We start from the raw sequence: 26,282 nt of genomic DNA, 5'->3' as shown, positions 1-26,282 counted from the left end.
CTCTGGCGGTCGTGTTTGGGAGCTGTTTTCTGCGGCGCTTAGACTCCTGAAGCAATCTGACGCCCGGCTGTCACATCTGCTTCCCTCCACTCTGGTTTCATCAGAGGCCGGCTGAGCGGCCGAGCGGCCGCCGGGCGCTCCACATCATTTAAAAAGGTCTCAGCTCCGCCTGAGAGAAGCCATTCTGTGTCTGTGGAGGGAGGCGGCTTAGTCGGTCATCTAATGATCGCGGAGGGCTGTTTGGAGAGCAGGACACTGATGTCAGAGTGGAAACGCTCCATTTCTGTAAACTTCCCTGATTGAGTTTCAGGCCGTCACGAGCCCAGAATTAAGTGAAGAATAAAAATAGCTTTCTGTCGTTAAACCAGAACTTCTCAAAGTGTCAGGGCCATGCTTTTACCCAGAACTAATTTTTGTTGTTAATTTCTTAGGGAGAAATCTTTATTATAATAAATTATTAGAGGTAAAACTCATGAATAGTTTTGTAAAAGTCACATGCTTGATTGTTATTGATCTCTGTTGCAGCAGCAGGTTTCATAGTAAGACCTAATCGTTATGTCTTATTAACACAACAAATAAAGAAGACTGGAAAAAGGTTCTCTTAAACTCCCCTTAAGATATTCTAGATTAGATTGAATACAACCTGATTAGTCCTGCAAGTGAGAAATTTCAGGCAAAGTGGGCAGAATAATTTTCACACGGAGAAAAATACAAACGTAACAAGATAAATAAGTCACAAATGTGAGAATCAAAAGCAAAAACAGAGGATTACAAATAGGAAAACACAATTTAGTCAAGTCCACCTTGGTAATTTTGACCCAACCTGAACTTAGTTTTGAAGATTTCCACCAAAAATGTGCTTAAAATCGACAACAATAAAATAAAATCCACAAATAGACAACAGACTTTTATTCTGGTTATTTCATTGAGAAGCTGCACAATGTTGAATACTTCAGGTTGCACGCTATTTCTTATTAAATGTCCACTGTTTTATGATATACTTTTATGTTTTTGTACATAAAAAAAGAGGAAACATTGATCCACTTGGTTTTGTAGATAATTTATTGGAGTGAAATCACATGCAAACACTAATATTTCCATCCAAACCCTGTTGTTTTAAGAATGATCTGGACACGGTGTTTCCGTCTCGCTCACTGTGGAGTGATTGCATGAAAATGTTGAAATGTCCCATAATGAAGTCCACAAATAAAAGTCGTGAGGGTCCAGTGGAAAGAAACACGTCTCACCTCAACAGCAGCAGCATTTTAGTTTCAGTGGTCTGACTTGGTTGAGATCAAATTGGACTCTTAAGTTCTCCCTTGCTGCAACTCGTAATGCAGTGATCGCATCATCATCATTTTTGAATAAAAGAAAGCTCTCTATATTTAATGTAATTCTTTCTTCTTATGGCCCGTCACGTGTCGTTAAAATCGTAAGATTTCTTTTCTTCTGGATCCAGAATATGATTTGTTTTTTTCGTTGAAGATTAAATCCCTTCGTCCTCGTCTGTTTATCTTGTTAGTCTGCTGAAGGTTGACTGATCATTGTTTGGACAAACCAAACAACCAACAGTAATGAAACCATAAAACTCCTGGCCGAGATAAATGCACCGTGTGGGTTTCAGCTCATTTAGTAAACTTTATTAGTTTTATTCTGAAGGCCTTTTTAATTGTTCATTTCAGTTGCTGTCTTGAATTCTATGATAAAATAGTGTAAAGTCACCAGGTTGGTGTTGTGTTTGGTGGCTGGAGATGACAGAGCACACACAGAAACACACTAAAAGTTGTATTTTTATTTCATCAAGTCACTGACACACTAAAAATAACTTGTCCATGTACAGTTTTAGCTCCCGTCTTTCAGGTGTGTTATTTTAGCTCACTGCACCGAGACGCCGGCTATTTTTAGACCTAATCTCCTGCACCTTTGTTGCCTGGAAACCATATCTGACAATATACTCAGGTTTTTCTTTGCTGGTTGATTTCATTAGGAACATGGCAGGTTGAAATCTCTGGCGGGACTCTTTTGATTTCCAGCGAGTGTGGGAATGAAAAGAAATGATGTGGGACTGTATTTTCCTGCTGGAGTCATTCGAGCTCCTCCATCGTTTTCACATAAGTGCCGTGTTGAGATAAGCTTTGCATATCGCGGCCGCTCTCGTGCGCGTGTCATTCATTTCGGAGGATGGGCGGTTTAACGGAAAAGTCAACATGAACCATAGTACCGATCATATTTTGCATTAATCCTGAGCGAGCTTGTTAACCCTTTGCTTTCACATGTTTTTGTCTTAATCTCTTCAAAGATTTAGTTGTCAGTGATCATAAACAGTGTCAGGATGTTGTTTAATGTCACAAATTATAATTAATGTAAGCTTTTCCTATCCAGCACATGCGCCGTTTGATTTAAAAAGTACTTATTGTTACACCAATTAGCCAGTAAATCTATTAAATCTGTTCTTGCGAATTTCATACTGATATCCTGTCATTTTCCTGTCCGGTTTCACTGAACACCCAAACAGAAAATGATCCAGACATTTAAGTTGAGTGATTTGGGACCAGAAGTCTTCCTCTGTTGTCCCAGGATTTGTGCATACTTAAAGCTTGTTAAGGTAAATTCCTCTCCGGCACGTAATCTCCAGTGAAACACACACTGTGGACGGAGGCTTTTATGACATATTCAGTTGACTCGTCCACTGAAAGTGTATTTTCATAGTTCAGACTGATTTTCATGTCCGGCGCCTAATTTAAATTTAAAAGTACACCGTGTGCGTGCTGTCACAAGCTCGTATTAAAAAAAACCTGGTTGACACTTTAAGTGCAGCAACAACTGCATTGAAAAGCACCTTGTCCACTTCCATATTGACACTTTGGCAATTTTCCTGTCAACCCCTTCTTTTTAAGTTCAAACTACGTTATAGTACATCGTGTTCATCTTATATTACAAAGGGCAGAGGCCTGTTTCGCTTTTCCCTTCTCGTGCCCGTGTGTGTTTCTAAAAAGCAAATCCAACTGCTGAACCATTGAAAATGTAAGATTTTCTTTTTTCTTTTTTTGCGACCAAAAGTTTGGATATGACAGAAGTCTCCAAAACGTCCCCGGAGGCACAAACACTAAGCCGGGGTGTTGAACATCGGGCATGCAGACCAAACCTGCCCTGCGGCAATTAAAAACATCCATTTCATTTATGTCAGCTTGCTCAACACGACACAGAGAGCTGAACCAGCGTGTGCAGTGTAAGTTAGATTTTTTATTTATGAGCATTGCAGCATTAACATCACATTTAAGGACAAACGGTCCAGAAAGCCTCAATTTAGACTTTTAGAATTGCACCAAATGACGCAAACACATGATTTTAATGTGTTTGTGCAGTGAGATCTCTGCTTCTAAATCACAGTGCTCTTTCTCTTTTTTTATTAGGGTTGTCAATCGACTAAGATATTTCAACTGAATAACCACCTTTTCTTTCACATTTTGAATTCAGTCATATAGTGAATAAACAGCACATGGACACACAATTTATCTTAGTTTATTTTGTCTTTTGTCGCTATGATGATTGGAGATATTGTGCTGCCGTCACTTTAATTTGTCTAGAATCAGACTGAAGCGTTAAACTCCTGCATACATAGAGAAAACATGCAGACTTTGCACAGAACGGCCTCGAACACAACATTCCTACGATTAGGCTACGAGCCACTCCAGGACTGTGTGATACTCGATTTAACAACCCTTCGATGCACGCTCGGTTACATTTACAGTTGCAAACTTCCCATAATGAAAGCAACGCCCCCGGCAGATGGCCACAGGGATGTTTGGTGGATACGTTGTTAATGGGATCTTTAGCTTCCCTCCTCAGCGCCAAACTTACAGTGAGTCCAGATTTTAATCAGCATTACACTGTGTGGGCCTCCGCCGCCAGCCCGCCGCACTGCACTCGGGGCAAGCGTTCGGCGGATAATTTAGGGCTCATCTGTTTCCGCGTGTGATTCATTCGCCGCTCGCCGTGTTGTCAGCGAGAGGGCGCGCCGGGCGGGTGAGTGATGGCGGTGATTTAGGCGTGAGATTGGGAAGACGAGGGCCCTTTAATGGACACGTCAGAAGCGACTCCATCGGCACTCACGAGCCCTCGTGAATCATTCAACTCCAAAAGAAGGAAAACTCCTGCGTGGATTTTGTCATATTTACTCTCGCCCGCATAGAAGGTGTAAATAAGGGAGCGCAGATGTGGGAAAGCGCAATTACGGTATGAGACTGCGCGTAATGATTTCCCCAAGGATATTAGGATAATTGTCAGGCATGATAGGGAGTGCTAGGACCTATTAGCATTCCCTCTTATTGTGTTTACACATTGCTTGACACTAATAGATCAGGACTTGTGTCCCCTCTCCCCAGTTTCCCACATAGTCTGTGGTAATTTACACAAGCTGGAAACCGGAGGATTAAAGTGCTTCGAATTAAACGGAGCAGAAGGCAGCAAGTCCACATTGTAATGTATGCACGCTAATCTGTTTATGTCTGCTCTCCGCATCCAGCGGCGCTCGCCCAGGGTGGCTTTCCCCGTCAAATCAGGCTGCTGATGTTTGTGTTTTTGAGGCTGATGTTCAGAGAAAAGCGCTTCATCGTCGGCAAACAGACGGACCGCCGAATCGGAGCTGACTAACAGGTTGTGTCTCGGCAAAGAGACGCCGACGGCTTCAAAGACGCAGAACTGGTGTCTCGTATGTGCAGCCATGAATGGGATTCCTAAGTTGTGTGTGTGTGTGTGTGTGTGTGTGTGTGTGTGTGTGTGTGTGTGTGTGTGTGTGTGTGTGTGTGTGTGTGTGTGTGTGTGTGTGTGTGTGTGTGTGTGTGTGTGTGTCTCTAATTCCCGACCTTTGACCTGCAGACGAGACAAACAACTTGTTCATTTTGATTGCTGGCCAAAGGTTATCAGGGACTTCTCTTACCACAAGCTGACATTTGACTGGATGTGACCTGCTTGGATTTTCAGAGTAAAACCCGAAAACAAACTTTGTTGTTGTGTATATTCTTGCACGTTTTTGTCAAAATGAGCAGCGACTTCTGCAGCCCTCGTTCCCTACTGAATCACCCAATAAAGTCTGGCCACCAACCTGCTTCCTTTTCACTATATTTCCTTCCTTTGACTTCTTTTGATATCGCCATCGTTCCAAGTAACAGTGATCTTTTCTTTGATTGGATTTATTTCTTCAGTGTAGAGAAAAGCGTTTGTGCTCTCTCTCTTTCTTTCATCACATTAGAATACGTTTTCAGTCGCAGCAGCATTTCAGTAGTGGTGCAGTTGTTGCTTTAGTTTTGTGTTTCCGAGCCGCCAGCAGCTTTGATTGGATGTTGAAATTATGCAGAAGTTCTCCACTGTGTTGAGCCTTCTGGAACCTTCTGAATGTGTGTGTTTTCCAGACCACCACCCTGATCGGTCTGCTGAAGACGGCGCGCCTCCTGCGGCTCGTCCGAGTCGCCCGGAAGCTGGACCGCTACTCGGAGTACGGCGCTGCCGTCCTCATGCTCCTCATGTGCATCTTTGCCCTCATCGCCCACTGGTTGGCCTGCATCTGGTACGCCATCGGCAACGTGGAGAAACCTTACCTGGAGCACAAGATCGGCTGGCTGGACAACCTGGGAGTGTCGATCGGTACGGTTGTGTCGCGTCCCGTCTCTGCTGGACTTTTCCACTCCAGTGGTTAACCCTCTACTTTGTTCCCGTGTTGAAGGAAAGAAGTACAACTACAGCGACCCCAGCTCGGGCCCCTCCATCAAAGATAAGTACGTCACTGCGCTCTACTTCACCTTCAGCAGTCTGACCAGCGTGGGCTTCGGGAACGTCTCCCCCAACACCAACTCGGAGAAGATCTTCTCCATCTGTGTCATGCTCATCGGATGTGAGTGACGGCTGAGTCAGAGCGCACGCAGACGCAGAGTTTTAATCCCGTTACCACTGAAACCCTCTGTAATCAGAGCCGCAGGCGCGGGGAGGCTTATGTACTCATGGGTTGTGTGTGTAACCACACATTTAAAGAAACGCGAGTCCGAACTGATTTCATTTAGCAAACAGTGTTAGAACAAGTGTGCAATGAAGTGGTGGACAAACAGAGCTTCAACTGTCCCAAAAGTCATGAATATGTAGGAATATTACTCAATAGTTCTTCTCCTGACTCACAGTGCGACTTTTCTACCATTTCTGGAGAGTTTAGCCTCAAACAAAGCAAATCTTTTCTCATCGGGCGACGATTTCTCACAGAACACATGGTGATTGGTAGTGTAGTGAGCTAAAAGTGCTTCACGATTATTAATATTAAAAGAGATTAAGCTTCAAAAGATGAGATTATAAGCCAGAAAACTCTTCAAGAGAATCAGAGAACAGTTTAAACTGGTAACAGACGATGTCAGGAGAATTTGTGGAGAAATCTTCATGAAACCAGACTCAGCTTCACGGATCGTTCTGGAAAAGCACTCGAAGCCGGTTCTTAACCCGCCTCTTCCCTCGCCAGCTCTAATGTACGCCAGCATCTTCGGGAACGTGTCGGCCATCATCCAGCGGCTGTACTCGGGTACGGCCAGGTATCACCTCCAGATGCTGCGCGTCAAGGAGTTCATCCGCTTCCACCAGATCCCGAACCCCCTGAGGCAGCGGCTGGAGGAGTACTTCCAGCACGCCTGGACCTACACCAACGGCATCGACATGAACATGGTACGAGAGGGAGCGGGCGCCGACGGGAGGCGTAACACAATCTTGTCTTGCTCTTTCCAATCTGTACGAGTTTGATGTTCTTGACCATTTCTGCTGAGCTTTCCTGTCCCGACTCTCACCGCATTGTGAAGCAAGCCTCACGGGCATAGTAGGATGTTTTGATCCAGAACCGACTATGCGATGTTGAGTCGAAACGGAAGCCGCAGGCACTGTGGCGCCATCACAGTCCCTCTGGCTTCTCCCGTCACGATACTGCTCACGGTACTTATCTGAGTTTGTCTCTTCCATGTCTGCCTCATGTCAAATGGAATGACTCCACCACTCTGGTAAGAGCAGGAGGTACATGTGCTAACACAACTGACGTCTTCATGAATGTTCCTCAGTGGTAGAGCTCCATATTAGCCGTGTCTCACACCAGTAGTGGAATGCTTTCTTAGCTTTTAGTCTCACGTCACTTTTAATATGCAGATCAGTCTTTTTTGTTTTATTTCATTACTGTACCCAAACATGCATGTTCCAATGCAGCATTCTCCCTCGGTGTGTCACGTGTTACCTGCAATCCCCTTTTTCCAGAAAAGCTGGGACGTGTGTGAAAACTGAACGCAGTGAAGTGCAAATCATTTGAAAAGAACACAAACAAACCTACTTATGAAATGTTTGGAAAAAAAAAATACATCACGGGTCAGTTGGTCCTCGGACATATTGACTGTAATATAGCCCAAAAAGATTTTTCAAAGAATTTAATAAGTTGTGACAATATTGGCTGGTTTGTTTCATGTAAATAAAAGAGTTGTTATGCAGTTTACTCATCAAAAATAGGAATAATAGATGTTATAGATGTCATATTTATTTGTTGAGGATACTGTCAATCACTCCAAATATTACAACATATTCTTTATGAAATATGAGACTTCTCTATTTATACATCTGCAGATTTTTCTGTGCACATTAAGACTTGTGTGTACATCGCTGAACTGCACTCTCGTGTTGAGAATTACTATTTTTAACTTCACATTTTAACATTATTTAATCACTAGTGAAAACCAGCCAGAAGTCCAAACACGAAGGAAAAGTGACAAAATAACAAACAAAGGACAAAACTGATGCAGTGCAGATAAAGTTGGGTCCAAAAAGAGAAAAATTACTGTTACTTGGACGCCAAATCCACAAACATTAAGACATTAACATCATTCATTCATTATCTATTGTGTCACTGATGATCCTGTCAGTTAGCCTTCAAATCATTTGCACACGACTGCAGTCGCAGCTTTTTGGGAGCGGGGTTGTGCATGAATACACACTCTGTGAAACTATAAAAGAGCTGCACAGATGAATCTGCAGCGTCGCCGCAGGCATGCCGTTGTCGCGGCGGCAGACGCCGTGCATGCGGGCCCCCTATTTTGTGCATGAGGTGTGTGTATTCCAACCCGGTGCCGATCTGGAACCAGAGACAGAGTGAATCACGCCTGGCGAGTGGGCACAGCCTCGCCCGGTTCCACTCGTGGGAGGCCTGGCTGTGCGCTCGGCGGCGGCACCTGCGCTTGCCAAATGTTGTTCAGTCTTTCCTTTCCAAATCTACTCATCAGCTTTTTGTTGCGAGCAACAAAAAGACTTGTCAGAGCCCAGAAATCCAGCTCAGGGAACATTTCTTCTCCCCTGTGCTCGTGGCGTTAGCACATTGTATTCTTTATTTGTGTGTGTGTGTGTGTGTGTGTGTGTATATGTGCGTGTAAATGACCAAGATAAGACGTTTGTTTTCTTGTTCTTTATTCAAAGCTCTTTTTCTTGCCCTCCAGTGAATGTGGCTCTTATTAACAGTCAGTTGAAGTTGTGGCGGCTCTGTAGTAGTTTGTCAGTGGTCTCTGTGTTTTTGTCTTGAAAGGGTAAGTGGAATATGTTCTTATGTTCCAGAAAGTCCTCGTCAGTTCAAAGGCTTCTACTGTTAATTCAGTTTTATTCTCCTTTGCTTCATCTTGTTTTATTATTCTGGAATCTGATGTGGACAGTTTACAACACATTCTTCCTATAGAAATTTTTTTTAAATCACTCAACTCGCTGCCTTGCAGCATTAAAAACCTTGTCATTTGACAGTAGCCTCATCCTCTTGATGTCGAACGTGATACACATAAAAACAATGTACATACAGCAAAAACACTGGTTGAATTACAATTATTGAATTGGGGGGGTCAAATCACCAAAATATTAATCAAGAAAAAATAAGTTGCATGAAAAACTGTTTTTTTTTGTTATTGTATTTGCATTGCTGTTATTTAGAAAGACCAATCTATTATCACAATAGTCACCAATATCATATCACGTATCGTTATTTGATATTCATCGCTTTTAACATTACAAACAGCTTTAACGGCTGATTTTCACATTATTTTAATGAAATTTAAAGGCCTGCATAAGTGTCAATTGAGCCCTTCACCGCAACATGATCTCAAAGTTTATCTATCTATCTATCTATCTATCTATCTATCTATCTATCTATCTATCTATCTATCTATCTATCTATCTATCTATCTATCTATACCTGGGGGACACCACAGAAGAGCACAAGACGATGGGGAAATTAAATAAAAGAGAAGGAAATGCAAATTGATAATGCATGAACACGAGATGTTTCCTTTCTATCTTTAATTATGTCCTGATTGATGTGTATGTGACAGAAACTCCAGACAGACTCGTCAGGTTCTTTTAGAAAATGTGCAGAGTGATGATTGAATATTTCTGGGAATAGTTCACCGGGTAGTTTAATTATCACGGCACGTGTAAAGCAGCTTCAAAAAGACAGGAGACGTCAGCACTGAACCCGTGTCTGACTTGGTGCTGTGCTTGTTTATCTGCAGCTTCTCGGTCCCTTAATGTTCTGTCTCGTCTCTCATCTAAAGCGGCTCCATGGCTCGCTAAAGCAACCAGTTGTACCTCTGCAGAGAAGCACATTGCAGGCAATTTCTACTGCAGGCTGTAATAGGTTTTGAGAAGAAGGAAAGAACACAAGTGGCAATTGTACCAAATTTCCCTGTGAAGCCGGATAATTCGACCTGCAACCCCAAACCAAAGGCCCAACGCGCGTTCAACGCCACAGCCTGGAAGCTGACAGAACAGCTTTCGCGTCACGTCCGATCCCGCTCACGTGTGCTTTGACCCGTCTTTCACTCTCAGGTCCTGAAGGGTTTCCCCGAGTGCCTGCAGGCGGATATCTGCCTCCACCTCAACAAGAGCCTGCTGCAGGGCTGCAAGGCGTTTTGCGGGGCCACCAAGGGCTGCCTGCGCGCGCTGGCCATGAGGTTCAAGACCACCCACGCCCCCCCCGGAGACACGCTGGTCCACAGTGGGGACGTGCTGACGGCGCTCTACTTCGTCTCCCGCGGCTCCATCGAGATCCTCAAGGACGACGTGGTGGTGGCCATCTTGGGTGGGTCTACCGTACAGCTACAGCTCTGGCTACTCTTTAAAACAACATTTATTGCAGTATTTTTTACACTACACAAAAGAAAAGGCTATACTAACAAAGTATCCATATATAGTCCATATTTTCTACTCAAGTAGGAGGGATGGTTCTGCTTTAAATACTCAAACCTCGAACAAGGAGCTATCATGTGGGAAAAAAGACTTAAAAGCAGAAAACATTGCAAGAATGACCTCTATCAAGGAAATAACTAGTCCATCGTAGAACCTCATAGATCCTCCCACAGTGCAAACAAACCTGCCCACCAATTCCTCAGCAGATGAACAGACATCTTCAGTCATATTTAGAAATACTGTCTTGCCTCCTGCTGTCCTCCCTCTGTTGCATTGCGTCTTTTACATTCAGGCAGTACTGGTGGGAAGCAGAGGATGATCGAGGGAGCAGGCAAATCAAGGGAATGATTGCCGTGGAATAAGGTTGGATGAGAATAGATGTAGGGATGTGGGGATGGATGGGAGGGATGGACGGGGGAGGAGAACCGATACAGGAGAGTTGACGGCAGCAGCCGAGCCGCTCGGCGCTGTGGACAGCATCGAGATGTAATCACGTTAAATCTCCTCCCAGCGACTGCAGGTGGATCCTGCCAAGCCTTTCACAGGCTTCTTGTTTTCTTTCTTCCTCTTTCAACGACTCTCCATGACGCCAATAACCTCCCCACCCCCACCCCCACCCGTCCCCCCGACACAACAGGGTCACGATGAGCAAGAGCCCCAGGAGGAGGAATTGTAGGTTACACACAAGTCAGCATTTTCCTGCAGAACTGCTGATTTCTCACTTTCACTTCATTCATCATTTTAAGGACTCCATAGAGGTTTTATTTATCCGTTATTAACCACATTCTTATCTCGTCGACTCTTTCTGCTCATGGCCATTCTAGGTGTGGAAGAAAATATTGATACTCTCTAAAATTTCTACAATGCAAACAACACGATTCGATTCAGTAAAGTATTATATTATATTGTGTTGTATCATATTGTTCAGTTTGAGGATTTAGATGGTGTTGATTGTAATCTTTGGATCTTTTTGTTTTGGGCCTAAAAACTTTAAATTCCAGTTACTATTATGAAATTGAAGCAATAAATTGAATTAAATGTCATCACATTGTATTTAAGATGAATTATATAAGAGGTCATTGTCATTATTGGACCTTTTGAGCCTCCGTAGTCGTGGGGCAGACGTTGGTGGAGCCTGCGGTGGTTCCATATCGGTCATTAGTCAGTGAACAGAGTGGATTGTTTGGCCTGCGTGACTTCACGCAGAATAACCGTCATTGAATAAATCTGTTTTTGTTTTTATCTGACTGCGATGGCCTTTAGCCTCTTATGCATCCTCGCTCGGCTCTGCCAGGCGGCCTCTGGCTCGTTGTGTAGGTCACATACAGGACTGTGTCCTCAGCCTGCAGCTGGACGAGGACTTCCTGTCTGTGGGAGTCATTTCTAGCTGCGGTCGTTCTCCTGCAGGTAAGAACGACATCTTCGGCGAGATGATCCACCTGTTCGCCAAGCCGGGGAAGTCGTGCGCCGACGTGCGGGCGCTGAGTTACTGCGACCTGCACACCATCCAGAGGGAGGAGATTCTGGAGGTGCTTGACATGTATCCGGAATTTGCCGACCACTTCCTCACCAACCTGGAGCTGACCTTTAACCTCCGGGATGAAAACGCAAAGGTGCCTCTTTTTTTTTTTTTTCCTTCATGTTTTCTATTCCTATCTAAAACAAAATGTAGATGTGAAAGAGAAAATGCTCATAATTAACTTATTATTTCATACCTGGTGTCACAAAATCAATGAATTGCTGCGTTTATCCAGCTGTTGTAAAATCGAGGCAAGAGAAATAACACTGTTATTTTGAAGACCGATGTCAAACGTTATGCAGTTAATCAAACACAAAGCTTAGAATGGAAACTATTGGATTCTATTCTTGGAGACAAGTTTCTGTTTTGTCCGTTTCAATGAAGCAGTTCGCCTCGTTACTAATGAAAGAATTACTTTTCTTGAACGGTGGACACGACGGAGGCTGTAATCCTAATGAACCGAGTGTTTGCACGAATCCACTTAAGTCTCTTGAGGCTTCATTTATCCTCCAAAAGGAAAGCTAGACGGCCACTTTGGTTATTTATTCAGAGGATCAGAAAGAAGAGAGGAGACACACGAGTCGGTTCTGGTAGGATTACATCAAAAACAGCTGTTCCAACATGACTTTGTTGGTTTGCTGAGGAAACGCTGGTTTTCGCATGGCAGTGATTCAGTTACTTGTTGGAACCGAAGGTAAAAGATCAGAGGTGAGCGTCTCGTGTGCTCTTTTCTTACAGACGAGTTCCTCACAAGGAACCGATTCCAACGGGGACGACGTCACGTGCCGAAGGCGGGTCTCGTACAAACGGAAATCCTCCACAGGTTGGCCACAAACGCAACATCACGATTTTTCATACATGGTTTGAGGCCAAAACAAGGCTCACATACAAACCTAACCAGAGGTCATTATATCTGCTCATAACATCTCTCCTTGGCTAAATAGAGTGAGTCTATCAGAAATAATCAAATTCAACAAATCTCAGCAATATTTTTTGGTTCTGGTAATCTTATATAAATCTCAAAGCTGTGATAGTATTTGTAATTCCACATTGCGCCACTAGGTGATGCAGTGAGCGAAGATGATGGCTAAGAAACCTGAGCGCTCACTACTGCCATCGACATTTCACCAACCCGAATACAACTTTGCAAAAAATTACTTCATTAACATTTCAACAGATTCTTTCTCTTTTTTTTTTCTTGTTCACCAAAACGTGTTTGTTAAAATGAATAATTCTAAAGCTGGTACCTCGTTACTGCCGCTGTATCTCAGGCATTGTGCTGGCGGCGTTATCAAAGGACTTCCCACAGACCCCCGCCGTGCAGAAGACAGACGTTTGAATAATGCATGAAAGCTGTAACAATGATGTGTCCTCCAGTAGGTGTAATTATTTCCATGCTGTACACACCTAAACAGCCGCGTGGTTTCCCCGTCTCTTTGTGGAGGTTCTCAGACCCGCGACAGTCACGGAGAAACTCCACTCAAACTGAATCACCGCACGGGGGAACAAGGGCAGCAGAATTAATGGCCGTCTCTAAACCCCAAGGGCGAGTCCTTGGTTGGACGGGCCTTCCAAGGCGGGACCTTCGCTGGCTAGACAGGACTTGGAGAACACATAATCAAACAGGGTTTTAAAAACAAAACGCCGTTCCACATTGTTTTAATAATAATTCTGTCACGCAGTAGAATCACAGGACTTGCTGCTAATTGAGGTTTTGTCTTTAAGGTTTGACTCTTTGAATGTGTCGCCCAACCACGTACGGTATGGTGGCGCTGGACGATGGATCCCTGAGGTTTGACAGCTGCTTTTGTCCTTGGAGTGTTCTGGGATTTGATGACGTAGCAGCCGTGACATTAGAAAAGTGTGGTAGAAACGCAGCCTGCCAGTGATGAATCCTTCGCATTAGGAAACAGCCAATAAGACGGAGCATCCTGCTTGGCCAAATGGATAACGAGAAACTATAGAGGCCATTTCCTGAGGAAGAATGTACTGCGTTAGATCGATTCCTCAATTTTTTTTATTTTTTTTTTGTGTGCAAACATTGGCCTTCTTTCTATTTCCTTTTTCTAGTTCAGCTGGAGAAGTGCTTCTTTAATTGGTGAAAATTTGGAAAGATCTTGAGCAAGAGGCTGATTTTCAGTGAAATACAACCTGCCCATGATGCATCCTTGACAGTAATAAATAACCTTTAAAGAAGACCTTCCTTTAAGGGCAAGTGGATAATGAGAAATGTAGAGGCCACTTCTGAAAGGAAGAATGTTTGCTCTGTATGTCAGCGGCTGTGCGAGCACTGACACTATTCATATTTCCAACCACTCGTGGTGAACTTACGTAAGATTGCACTGCCAGAGGTAGAATGTTGACTGATATGAAGTTAAAAATACACTTTATGATGAAGAAACGGCAAATAAGGAATTTCCTCTGATGCCAAATTTCCATTTAAAAACGAGAGAATCCTTTTCCTGAAAACACGGATTTCCATTAGTTCTGTTCCCGTGTTGTTTCCGAAACGTTGGCGTTTTTTTACATCTCCAGTACAACATAGGGAAACTTTACCCTGCAGGACTTGTCATGGTAATATAGAAGGTAGAATTGCAGATCTTGAGAAGAAGTTTGAGATTTATTGATGGAGAATTATAAAACTACAGGCAGGCAGTGATGCTTCTCCGACAATAAGAAAGAGCAGGATTGAAGAGCTGATGAGAAACTGGAGTCCATTCCCAGACAGAAGAATAAGATAAATAAGTCCGTGTTTACTATGAGTAGAGTTTGAGTTACATAATGAAGCCTCTGTGATGTGAAGTATCCACTTAACATGCTTAACACTGCACTCACTCACTGGCAGTCTGCTATCGTGACTGTACGCAGGTCCGACTCCAGCCTGACAGCACCAGTGTTACATAAAAGTGAGATTAGCAGCTGAAGGAGATCCACTTAATCATCCATCTCATATTTTTCATGAAAGTTTGCCTGAGTCGAAGCGGCATCAACACAAATGAAAGCCATGTTTTTTTTGGGGGGGTGGGGGGGTTCTGACGGTACTGGAAGATTTTGAGCGCAGGTGAAGGTTCAGGCTTTTCCATGAATCAGCTCTGGTTTACTGAGCCGGCTTCTCCGCCGCCCCCTCAAGAACTGTGTGTTCTGCCTCGACTCGTCTCTCCTCGGCAAAGCTAAACACGGCGCCGTCCCCTCCCTCCGCCAGCGGGGCGGCTTCTCCACGACACTGTGTTTGAGCCCCAGCGCCCCCAGCCACCGCGGGAGCTCTTGTAATGTGGCGTCTAACAGCTGGGGGGGGGGGGGGACCCGGGACCCGGAGACGGAGCCGCAGCAGCATTCAGCACTCTGGCTTCCATTCAAAGCAAATCCAATCGGTCGCCATGGTTACAGGCCGTCTGCACGCACTGTCACCGTCTCCCAATGTAACGCGAGCGAGCGGGGACAGAGAGTGTGGCGAGCGGTCCATTTCACAGTCCGGCAGCCGGCAGATCCTGCTGCCGTGAAGATTCTGAGTTCAGCCGAGTTCAGCGAGCTGCAGCTTTCCTCGCTTTCTGCCGTTCACACCCAGAGTGGCGTGCATTTCGTTATGGCATCAGTACGCAGAATCAAGCATCCACAATGAGAGTTATTTTCACATCTGTGACATTTTTCTCAATTCAGTGGCAGTTAATTACATTTTTATCTTCAGAAGGGTTTAGGAACTATTTTAGAAGCGTACAGTGATGATGGCTTTAGATGTGTGCACAGACAATGGTTTTCAGGAGATGGTTTACAGTACTCATTACCTGCTCACAGACAATGACAATTAAATGTTTTACACTTATGTATTTTATATAGATATTTGTACTATTATCTTGTTTTAGTACACTTTGTGATTTTTATCTCTAAAAAACTCAAAATGGTTTCCAGAAGTATTCCGATGGATTTCAGAAGTGTTTATATTATGCTTCCCAAGCAGTGTCCACAGACGGTGAACTTTTTATTTTTTCAGAGGTGTTCACAGATTATGGATTTCAAAAGTGCTCATGGACTAAATCTTTAAATGGCATTCACAGTTCACAGGTTTATAGTCCAGAGATAACGATTTGTAGACAAGCAGTGGTGGTCAGAGTACGGGTTCCAGTAGTGTGCACAGACAGTGGATTTTAGAAATGTTCATGTTTGTCATTCACAGAATGGCTTTCAGTGTTCACAGGTTCAACATTTAGACTGCTGCTGAATTCTCCATAAACATTGTTTGTCCTCACTTGAACCCCGATGCAAAACAGCCACTACCTGTTGTCAGAGATAATGAGGCAAAGCAACGTCCCCGGAGACGTCCACGTTCCCCCTGCAGGCTTCCTGATTGCCGTTCTCTCCTAAACAGGCTCCCACAACAAGGAGCCGGCGGCCGCCTACTGCGACGCCAAGCAGGGGCGGCAGACGTACGCCTCCGAGGAGAGGAGGGAGTCCGCCGAGGAGGGGGAGGAAGAGGAGGACGAGGAGGAGGAGGAGGGCAGGGAGGAGGAGGAGGAGCAGAGGCCTCTGTGCTCCGGTGTGCTGGGTTACCCGGTGGTTAGGGACCACGCCCTGGGCCTCGGGCTGAGCGGCGCCCAGGACGCCCAGGCTGCAGACAGCACGCAGAGCCAAGAATATAAAGGTGACACGCACGCACGCACGCACGCACGCACGCACGCACGCACGCACGCACACACACACACACACAGTTATTTATTTATTTGTATTCTGTTTAAAAACAAAGAAATAAAGGCTTTTTTCCTTTACCTTTTGATTGATAACAAAGCAAGTCTGACGAACTGCCTTTAATATCACATTATCGTCATTTTAAAATTGTCCTTAAAATCTACAAGGTTGAAGGTTTTAACTCGAAGTTCATTGAGAAGATCAAAAACCCTGAGAGAAGAATGTCACACCTAGAATGTGGAATGGGGAAACTAAGTTCTAGAATTTCAGAGGATTATATCCAGCTGCTGATGTTGAACATGCAACCCTGCCGTTGAGCGATGACTTGTTCAGCAGCAAAGCCTTTGGTTTGAATCTGGGCCGGGACTGTCTGGGTGGTGTTTGCATGTTTGTTTTAAACACGCAATCTTAATCTGGAATCTTCCGTGTGAAAAAGACTCCATTACTGCCGTGGAGGTGAAGTAGTCTCTCTCACAATGGAGTTTAAATCCACACAGATATTCCCCATTTCTAAAAGCCACACCTGTAGTGAAGCATTCACTGCTGAGTAAGGCCTTCCCTGTATATCCACATGATGCCGCGCTGCGCTGCAGAAACTGCCAGTATTATCCCATAATTCAGCTGTAAGAGGATTTCAGCTGGAGTCCAGAGCAGAGTCACATTGATTCCTATAAACAAGGGACAGAAAATGTCCATTTAATGGAAAGTAGAGGGGATAGCTCCCACCGAGGGGTGTGAGAGCCAGCCAGTGATTTCCTCTGAAGGATTCAGGAGGTGCTATGCTAATCAGAGCTTCACACAGTTAAATGACAAGAGGACACAGAAGAGCCTCCATGGACCTCACCTATGTAATAACTGCAGTAATTCACAGAAGTCATTCATTCATCCCGTCTCGCTGTTTCCCAGCAGACGTCCCTGGGAACGAGTGGACGCGTCCCGTAGAGGCTGCAGGAGACTCGGCCCAGTGTCCACAGACACCGGCCGGGGAGGACGACAGCGACACGGACCTCACCTACGGCGAGGTGGAGCAACGGCTGGACCTGCTGCAGCAGCACCTCAACAGGTAGGCCGAGGGCTTCGCGTCAGAGAAAGACCCTCAACCCTCCAAACTGCACCCACGGCACAATATAAGGGTTCTACCAGGCTGAACGCTGAGCCAGTGTAAACATAGGACACATTAAACTCTTCATCGTTCAAGGTAATAGGTAAGCCATGAAGACATTGTATAACATGAATATCACTGATTGATCTGATATCGCTCAGTTGCCAGTGGTTCCCAAATCCTCTGGGTTACCAGGGGAAACTAACATTTCCTACACTCACACAGAGCAGCCTCAAACCAGTTGCATTGGTGGTACTCCATGTGTAGTGCTTTTCCAGCATCAGATAAATAAAGATAAATATATTTCAGACATCTGACACGTCTGTGTCGACGCAGACCGCCACCGTGTGAGCGGCCCGTGAGGATCTCAGCTGGTTTCACCTGTGCAGATGAGGAGGAGGCGCGCGGTTATTTTTAGCACTCATCCACCAGAGCTTCGGCGTCACATCAAGTTGTTCCTGCGGCTGACGTCTGTGTGAAGTTGCAGACTTTATGCATTGGATCCGGTTGTCAGACTTCTGCTGAGTGTAGAGATTTCCTCATCGCTCAAACCGCATTCATTCTGGTTTGGACGAATATCTGTCACAGTCTCTGATCCTCACTCTATACCATTGTAAGGCAAGTGCCTATGTCTGGTCATTCCTGCGACTGTTGACATTCTAAACTATGAGAGTATATCAATATAAATATAATTAACTACACGATATTTAGAACAACCTAAATCTCTATTGAAGAATCTGCGTCTGCCTGTAAAGAGCCACGTGTGTTTTTACGAGTCTGAAAAAATAAAGAGTTAAGTTTAAAGTTAATAAAACCAAGCGTGATGTAAAAGTGCAGTAAGGGTGTAGTTTAAGGAGTCTGTATGTAGTCTAACTAGTTTTGACGTAGTTTAAGGAGGATACAATCTATTTCAACTATATGAAAGTGAAGCAAACATGATATTTATTAGAGCATTTTAGATATGATCTTACATAAATGACAAAAGAGACCCGTGGTTATACTCTGTTCCCCTCTAAATATTTCTGGAAAAGCTATGAACTTTTAAAGATTTAAAAAGAATACCTGGAAAAAAAAACTGCCAAAAGGAGCTCATAATGTCTCCGTTATTACTCTTATTAATTAACAGAGTTACCACTAACAAGTCCAACCTCAGTCCACCGGCTCAGAACATGCAGCGTAAGTCTACACGCAGTGTAACACTTCTTTACCACAGAGTGAACCTGAAACTTTAAAATGAAGTGGCGCTTATTCAGCGGCTCTGTATGACACGATGCAACCTGCTGCAACGGGAGACGATGCAGGTGCTTTGTTTTTCCATCTCATCAGGGAAAACGTGCAAAGTTCACACTTATTTACACACGTCAACATTCAAGGTGAAAACCTGAGAGCCGTGATACCAGGCTGCAGTAGAGATACGATTCAAATAAATAAACAGTCATAATCTTTTGTCAATTTATTGTGATTAATCAGACATCTCATATTCGAAATTCTCTCATTTTGACACAAAAACAGTTAATCGCAGTTTAGTTAGACAGTTTAGACTGATTACTTTATATTGAGGACAGAAGCTGATCCAGGACATCAAGTTAGTGCATGAAAAGTAGAGTTGAGTCTTTAAACACCACTGTTTTCATTTGGTAGAGAAATGGCTGTTATAGTCGTAAAGTTTTCAGACCTCGAGACCAGAGGAACTGCATCTTTGAGGCACTGAGCTCCTGCAGCACTCCAGAGAGTGTATGCACCGCGCCACACATGCATTTGTTGCCTTCAGTCGCCCCCTTGTGTTTGACATTAGTATTGACACCCTGCTGTAAGAACTGCCCCAGCAGATGCAGGGCTGTGCAGCCATCATATGGATTCAAGGGTGAGTTCAGTTCAGGAAAGACGGAAAAAACACATTCGAGTTGGGATTTGTTAAGAACACCGTGATCATCTGTTTGATTTGAGACCTTGACTGTTAGTGAAACTGCCACAGGGACCAAACCCAACAGGAGGACTTGCCACTACTTCACATATTAATTTAGCTTATTCTCCTTTTTCTGACTTGATTTGAGATGAAAAAAACTTCGGCATCAGTTACAAGGCCCAGTTGATCAAGCAAGAAGAAGCTCACGTCTATGAAATTATCGATTAACTGATAAACTATGTGAATGAGCTGATTTCCAGAGCTGTCTGAAAGCAGGATGGTAGTTTTAGGGCGGGTTTGTTCAAGGCGGGAGATTATGGATCCATCATTATGGAAGGGTTAGAACCCCGGCTGGACTCCATGCAATCGTTTTATATTAAGGTGGAGGAATCATCATCTTAATGCAATGTGTCGTTTTATCTTTACATCCAGCTTTACTGTACAGTGATGCCTCATTTACATGTTTGATTGATGTACTAAGAACGGCAGTAACACACCTGATTGTAGTATGCAAATGAGCACTGATTGAATATCTAAATAATCAACTGTCACATGTAAATTCTTCTCGATCTCCCGAGTGTTTCCCTCAAAAGTGCTGAACACTTCTTTTTTTGCCTGCTCTTCACCCAGACTGGAGTCCCAGATGACGGCTGACATCCAGGCCATCCTGCAGCTCCTCCAGAGGCAAACCACGGCCGGCCCGCCCGCCTACAGCACCGTCACCTCCAGCCCCGAGTACCAGAGGCCGGCCATCAGGGTCCAGCCCGTGTCGTCCGTCCAGAGTGAACTCAGCCTGGGCCCCGCTCCGCCTCGGCCGCAGGTACACAACTCGCATGAAAAACAAACAATATGGGAATTGGTTACGGAAGAATTCACCATGTGATAACTTTGACCGGCTGCAGATATCGTCACTCGGCCACGTTTTCAACCTCACCATTCAGAACAACACTATTCCCGATGTTTGGAATGCAGCCAGTTTTCCTCCTGAATTCCTCCTTGTTACTGACATCGGCCTCTCAGCCTCAGGGCTCAGTGCTGGGACCAAGTCTCTTCACTATTTATATTAATGATGTGGGTCAGAATGTTACTGATGCGTCACGTTTCTATGCCGATGACACAGTTGTGTCCTCAAACAGCTTTTGATCGATTTCCATTTGATATAGTTCTCTCAGCTATCCCATATTGTGGATAAGATACCGGGGAAGTTGTTGAAGCGTCTGTACAATGTACATCTATTGAGTTTGTGGCCTCTGACAAATATTTGTGAATCTTGATTTAACTGAACATCTTTTTGAAAAAGAAAGAAGAAGCTAAAATGAAAACAGATTTTTCCTCTGAAATGAATCCTGGTTTAATTCAGTGCCAGTAAGAGGCTCGTTGCTGCCTTCCTCCCCTCTCCTCCACCGTGGCCATACTGTTCCCTACCGGCTCACTCCAGAGGCTGTTAGATTCCTCACAGGCTGCAAACGCCTTCACACATCACCTCTGGTCAGCTGGCCATCATTCGCCATACCCAGACTTACCTTCATTTAGAAACCCATCCTGCTGCTGCTCCACCAGAACACTCACTAGTGGACCTTCCCCTCAGCATGTACTCGGCTACTCTTCTATTTCAACCTGGAATAAGTTAGAACGTAATCTAGAATTTAAATGTCCTGTTAATGTCTGTGTTTTGTGTTTCCAGAGTCCTGGCTTAGAGAGGGCCCTGAACAAATCCAAAGAAACCTCCCCAGTCCTCCTCCACACAGAGACTCTTCCAGATGGCGACTTTGCTGGACTGCTCGAGGCCGAGGCCGACGCAGAGCAGAAGCGCCCCCTGAACGGCGTGGACTCGGCCGAGCGGCTCCAGCGGGCGCCGCAGAGCCGGCAGGCCTCTTTACCAGACGTACCCAGCAGCTCAGGAATGTTGGGACTCCACAGGCCAGTGTCTGACCCGGGGTTTCCAGGAAAGTAGGACCCCCGCCCACCCCCAACCGTCCAACAGTGACTGAAAGTCTTCTCTCAAGTTTGACTCAGGGTCTAAGAAAGAGACTGAATATGCAAAGGATAAAAACTGTAGACTCTCTTCCATTCCTTTTGAGCAAATCTCCCAGATCCCCTCCCCCACCTTCCCCTTTAGATGTATAAAGTCCATTTATACAGAGGTATTTATACACTATATTACTATCATGTGTAAAGTCACCATCGACCATGTACATAGTTCAAATAGAACACTGCCAGCAATTCAAGGCACCTAATGTGCTCTTTCTAGAAGATATGCATGATTTTGGTTCTCATGTTTTCTTTCCTGTGGCATGTTCTTCACACTCTGCAACTCAGCGTGTGACCGCGGCATGCTCGCAGACTACTGTAGCTAGCAAGTCTGCTTTTCTACGCCCTGTCCCTTCTCACGGGCAAAGCGAGCTACTTGAACCTCCGTTCGAGGCATTCCCATGTTTCACTCCACCTCTGTTATCCAGACAAACGGACGCCGCTGCCGCACACTCCTGATGATATCTGTCTGTATGTTTAGCGTGCCTACTGTACACCACTTTGCCACAAGAGAAGACGAGACACTTCCTATTCCGCTCCCAACGCCGGCCTCAGTGTGACCATACGACGCGAAGCAGCCGCGTGGACGCCCCCCCCCCCCAGAGCACAACCATGACTTCTTGTCAGTCTTTGAGAGCAATAATGTCGGGCCAGTACAGGAACATTTCTGGAGTTTAATCCGCTCTGGAAACAACTTTTTTTTTTTAAAAGCTCAATGAAAAGCAACAGCATTTAGGTTCTGGACTCATTTGCCACAAGATGTATTTACCACGTGACGGCCTGCATCACGTCAATGTGGAGTCATGAGTCGGGAGAGTTGTTCCTCTCTGACACACACACACACACACACACACACACACACACACACACACACACACACACACACACACACACACACGTAGAATTTCCACTGTGGCTGTACAATGTTACGATGACGCTGCAATATAAACACGGACGTAGATTTTTTCATGCTTCTACCTTCCATCCTTTGACAATTAAAACATTGGCTAAATGCATATTGCACAGGTTGATATGAAATAACGGCGAATCTGAGATATAATGTGCCGCTCTACTCTCCAGACAAAAGACTAATAGACAAAGAACCTTCATGCAAATGCATTTACATATATTTCATACACACATGTCATTGACAGATCTATAAGTGTGTTTACATGCATCTGAATGCACATTTCTTATGAATGTATATCTGTAAACACGTAGACGTGTGTGTGTGTGTGTGTGTGTGTGTGTGTGTGTGTGTGTGTGTGTGTGTGTGTGTGTGTGTGTGTGTGTGTGTGTGTGTGTGTGTGTGTGTGTGTGTGTGTGTGTGTGTGTGTGTGTGTGTGTGTGTGTGTGTGTGTGTGTGTGTGTGTGTGTGTGTGTGTGTGTGTGTGTGTGTGAGGAACAACAGTCCCAGACCAACTTATCAAAACGTCCTGAGAGTCTGCTGACTGTCACCCGGCTCCGCTCTGTTGCACGTTTCAGGTCTTCCATGTTCCTCCTACCAAGTAAAGAAACATCGTCAGGAAAAGTGACGACAAGAAACAAAAGGCCCAACTGTTAGTTTGTGTTTGAAAGGCCTCGACTCAGCCTTGAACCGCCTTAGCTCTATCCGCCTTTACAAACCACGGCAGTCCAACGCGGCGGCCTCCAGCTCCTCCACCGCCACACATGTAAATGTACTCTTAACTGCATGAGGTTAGTCCTTTTAGTTTTCCAGCGACATAGCGTCCGACACACATATTGCATGAAGACTGCACTCGGCTATATAAGGCCCCCCCGACACATTAACGTACAGCACAGCGCTCGTCCACACTGATCTAGCAGAAACGCTTCCACCTATTTTTCTAAAAAGAAAGTATTCCATCCGCCATTATTTTTCTAGTTTTGGTTTGCGGAGACCCTTGCTCTCAGTAGGACCGATGACGGGACACTGATGACGGGACACCGATGAGGGACGCCATTCGAAGCCTCTCAATGTAGCAAGCAGGACGTTGGAGTCGGTCCAGTCTGTTGCGCGTTGATTCTTCACATCGTTTTCCTGCACAGCGTGTCCACGTCTCCCACGTCCCCTCTGGAACCGTTCCAGACGGGGGCGTCGAACCCCGGGGCCTGCTCTTCGCCCGGCCCCAAGACGTCCGCCGGGACGTGAGAGAACCCATGAACCTTTTTCCGATTTCCCCTCCATGGAAGCTGCGGTGATGTGGAACCCGGACGTTCTAGAAAAACAACAAACCCTTTGATAAGATTTCTCTCAGATGTAGAACAAAAGTCGCTAAAGCCTAAAAGTCGTCTGCTGGACTTTCATGGGATTTGCAAACTTTTGCACAGAGATCAGAAGAAGAAACACAAACAAACTTGCTGTACTGGAATATAAATGTCACTTTTTAAATCTAGTGCTGTTCACAATTGTTTTTATGCATTTTTTAAATGTTTGCCACTGTATTTTATACAATGCAACACTTAACAGCTAATTTGAATGTTTCTGTTCTTAACTATATTTAAAGAAATGAAATATATTATGTAAATACTTTTGTGGGGGGGGGGGGACGTGCGCAGTTGTATAAATGAATAAAAAGAAGGCATACGGATTGAAGAAGTCTTTATTGTGAACAGGAAACCAAAAATTGTCTCAAAATGGTATGACTCCAAACAACACGAGAAAAATATTAGTTACTAATGATGTCATCACTGGGTGAAGAAAACATGAAACAACTTTCCCTCAGTTGTTCTCTTCATTTCCCCGTCGCGTTCGAAGACTAACGCTCCTCAGTTCATACATTTAGTATGTGGGGGTCGACGCTCATGGGGACGTCCAGCGGTAAAGCTCGGAGTGGACGGTGGCTCGCAGTGCTGACGTAAGGGAACATCCTCTCCGTGAAGTTGCTGTTGAACGTGTAAATGTCTGTCTGAGTGTCCAAGTCAAAGAATGTCAGCTTTCCTTTGTTCCAGTCCAACCTGACTCTGATCCTCCGAGGCCTCGTCCTCACAGAGAACGGCGTGTACGAATGTGACGGCGTCTTCGCTCTGAATGCGCCGTTATGGAGGTCGATGATCCATAACCCGGACAGTTGGTAAGTTTTGCCGCGGACGGACTCCGCCGACACGCCCAGCTTCCACTCTGGGTTGTCCCCAACCTCCACGTCCCAGCTGTGGCTTCCCGAGTCAAAGCCCTGAGCGCCGAGGACAGAGGAGAACTCCTGGATCCTCTCCGGGTTCTCCTCCGGGTTCTCCAGGAGCTCCCGCGGCTCTCGTGTGGCCAGGCCGGTCAGGTCGTCCGACAGGACGGTGTTGGGATCCGCTGTGTTGGGATCCAGGATGAGAGGCGTGTAGGACACCCCGGCTCTCATCCTGCTCCAGATGTTGTACTTCAGGTTTCCCAGATGTTTGGCCACGTCAATGTGAGCTTCTGAGGGCAGCGGTGGCTGATCCGCCAGGCGCCACCGCTGAACTCTTTCCACCGCAGCCTCGGAGCTGAGGAGGAAGGAGACGTCTTCGTCACTCAGCTCCTCCTCTGTCGCCGCGATGGCTTCTGAAAGAGCCTGGATCTGTCCACCCACAGTCTCCGTCGCCTCCTTCACCATCCTGTTCCTCCGCTCCTCTTCCTCCCTCAGCGCAGCCATCCTCGCTTCCTCATCCTCTGCCAGAAACTGATGAAGCTCCTCATACGTGTCCTTAATGTTCCTCTCAGTGTGTCGGGCCTGGACCTTGATGTGTTCTGCCATCCGATCGAGCTTCAGTCCAGCCAGCCGGAGGTCCTTCAGATGGCTCCTGAGGGGCGTCAGCGCCGTCTGCAGGCCCTGGCGGCGTTCTGCCGCGGCCTCGTCCACGGGCCTGAAGCTGTGGCCGGCGTGGCGCTCCGAGTCCCTGCAGACCACGCACACCAGCTGCCCGTGGTCCAGACAGAAGAGTTTGCACTTCCTGGCGTGCAGACTGCAGACGGCATGCAGCTCCGACCGCTTCCCCCTCGCCTGTGTGAAGTTGTCACACAAGATCTTCACCACCAGATTAGGAGGAAGTCTCTCCTTCGAATGTCTTCGTTGACAAAGCGGACACCGCCTGTCGTCTTTCTGCGTCCACTGAAGCTGCAGGCAGTGTTCACAGAAGCTGTGGCTGCAGCCCAGGATGACGGGCTCTTTGAAAATGTCATTGCAGACGGGACAGCACAGATCCCGCTCCAGTCGGAAAGACATCTAGACTCCGAGTAAAGCAACGGCGTTGTCTTCAGCGTGAGTATCCAGCAGGAGATCGAAGCGTCAGTCCTCCAGTCTGTCTCTCTCGTATGTCATCTGTCCGTGAGAGAGAGGGAAGGCGAAATAACGAAAGAAATACATCGGGTATTTCTCATAACACACCGGGTGTGTCTTCGGTGTGGAGCTGCTATTCCGGTTCTGTTTCATTCCAAACTTGTTTACACATGTTACATAACTTCTTGTACTGCAAACTGCTTTACTTCACTTTCAACTGTTTCCACCCGTTTCTTCTTTTTTTATTGACATTTGAACTTTTTGTTGTGGTTTTGTCCTTTTTAATTTTTTTAGTAATTGTAGCTTTCTTTATTTTTGTTCACAGCTGCTGTGCCAGAGGAGGAAACTCTGGTTTCTATACCCAGTTAATAAAAAGGTAAGAACCAAATATAATGAAAATCCTGTCAATTGTTCTTGGAAATACTCAATTTTGATTTAAGAATGAAATAATCTGAACAAATTGACTGAATTCATTGAGGATATTTCTTTGTCATTTAGCCTCTTGCGTTGTTATGTTTGTTATGAGCCACCAGAGGGCGCCAAAAGCTGACGGACAATCTGTGTAGAGAC

At 45.4% G+C, this 26,282-nt stretch overlaps 2 protein-coding genes across 2 annotated transcripts in view; one reads left to right on the top strand and one right to left on the bottom strand.

Annotated features, from left to right (window-relative positions):
- The window catches only part of LOC308127758 (voltage-gated inwardly rectifying potassium channel KCNH7-like), a gene marked incomplete at both ends in the record, with an annotated part of 65,377 nt that extends 43,989 nt beyond the window's left edge, over window positions 1-21,388 (top strand). Inside the window, 10 exons of the mRNA XM_080493063.1 lie at window positions 5,412-5,643; window positions 5,723-5,890; window positions 6,500-6,699; window positions 9,868-10,120; window positions 11,635-11,840; window positions 12,485-12,569; window positions 16,110-16,382; window positions 17,336-17,489; window positions 20,065-20,254; window positions 21,119-21,388. Of these exons, the coding sequence (XP_080349189.1) occupies window positions 5,412-5,643; window positions 5,723-5,890; window positions 6,500-6,699; window positions 9,868-10,120; window positions 11,635-11,840; window positions 12,485-12,569; window positions 16,110-16,382; window positions 17,336-17,489; window positions 20,065-20,254; window positions 21,119-21,388 (2,031 nt within the window). The remainder of the gene's footprint in view (window positions 1-5,411; window positions 5,644-5,722; window positions 5,891-6,499; window positions 6,700-9,867; window positions 10,121-11,634; window positions 11,841-12,484; window positions 12,570-16,109; window positions 16,383-17,335; window positions 17,490-20,064; window positions 20,255-21,118) is intronic.
- Window positions 21,389-24,057: 2,669 nt separating this feature from the next.
- LOC308127534 (nuclear factor 7, brain-like) lies at window positions 24,058-25,737 on the bottom strand. Its single transcript, XM_080492653.1, has one exon. The coding sequence runs from the start codon at window positions 25,656-25,658 to the stop codon at window positions 24,240-24,242; it is 1,419 nt and encodes a 472-aa protein (XP_080348779.1). The 5' UTR covers window positions 25,659-25,737; the 3' UTR covers window positions 24,058-24,239.
- Window positions 25,738-26,282: the final 545 nt, after the last annotated feature.

Source organism: Lipophrys pholis (assembly GCF_963383615.2).
Source record: "Lipophrys pholis genome assembly, chromosome: 23".
Lineage (NCBI taxonomy): Eukaryota > Metazoa > Chordata > Actinopteri > Blenniiformes > Blenniidae > Lipophrys > Lipophrys pholis.
Note: the sequence above shows the minus strand (reverse complement) of the source record. Positions and strands in the feature narration are given on the sequence as shown.

Coding starts and splice junctions, on each gene's coding strand:
- LOC308127534 (XM_080492653.1), bottom strand. CDS start 25,658: ATGTCTTTCCGACTGGAGCGGGATCTGTGCTGTCCCGTCTGCAATGAC.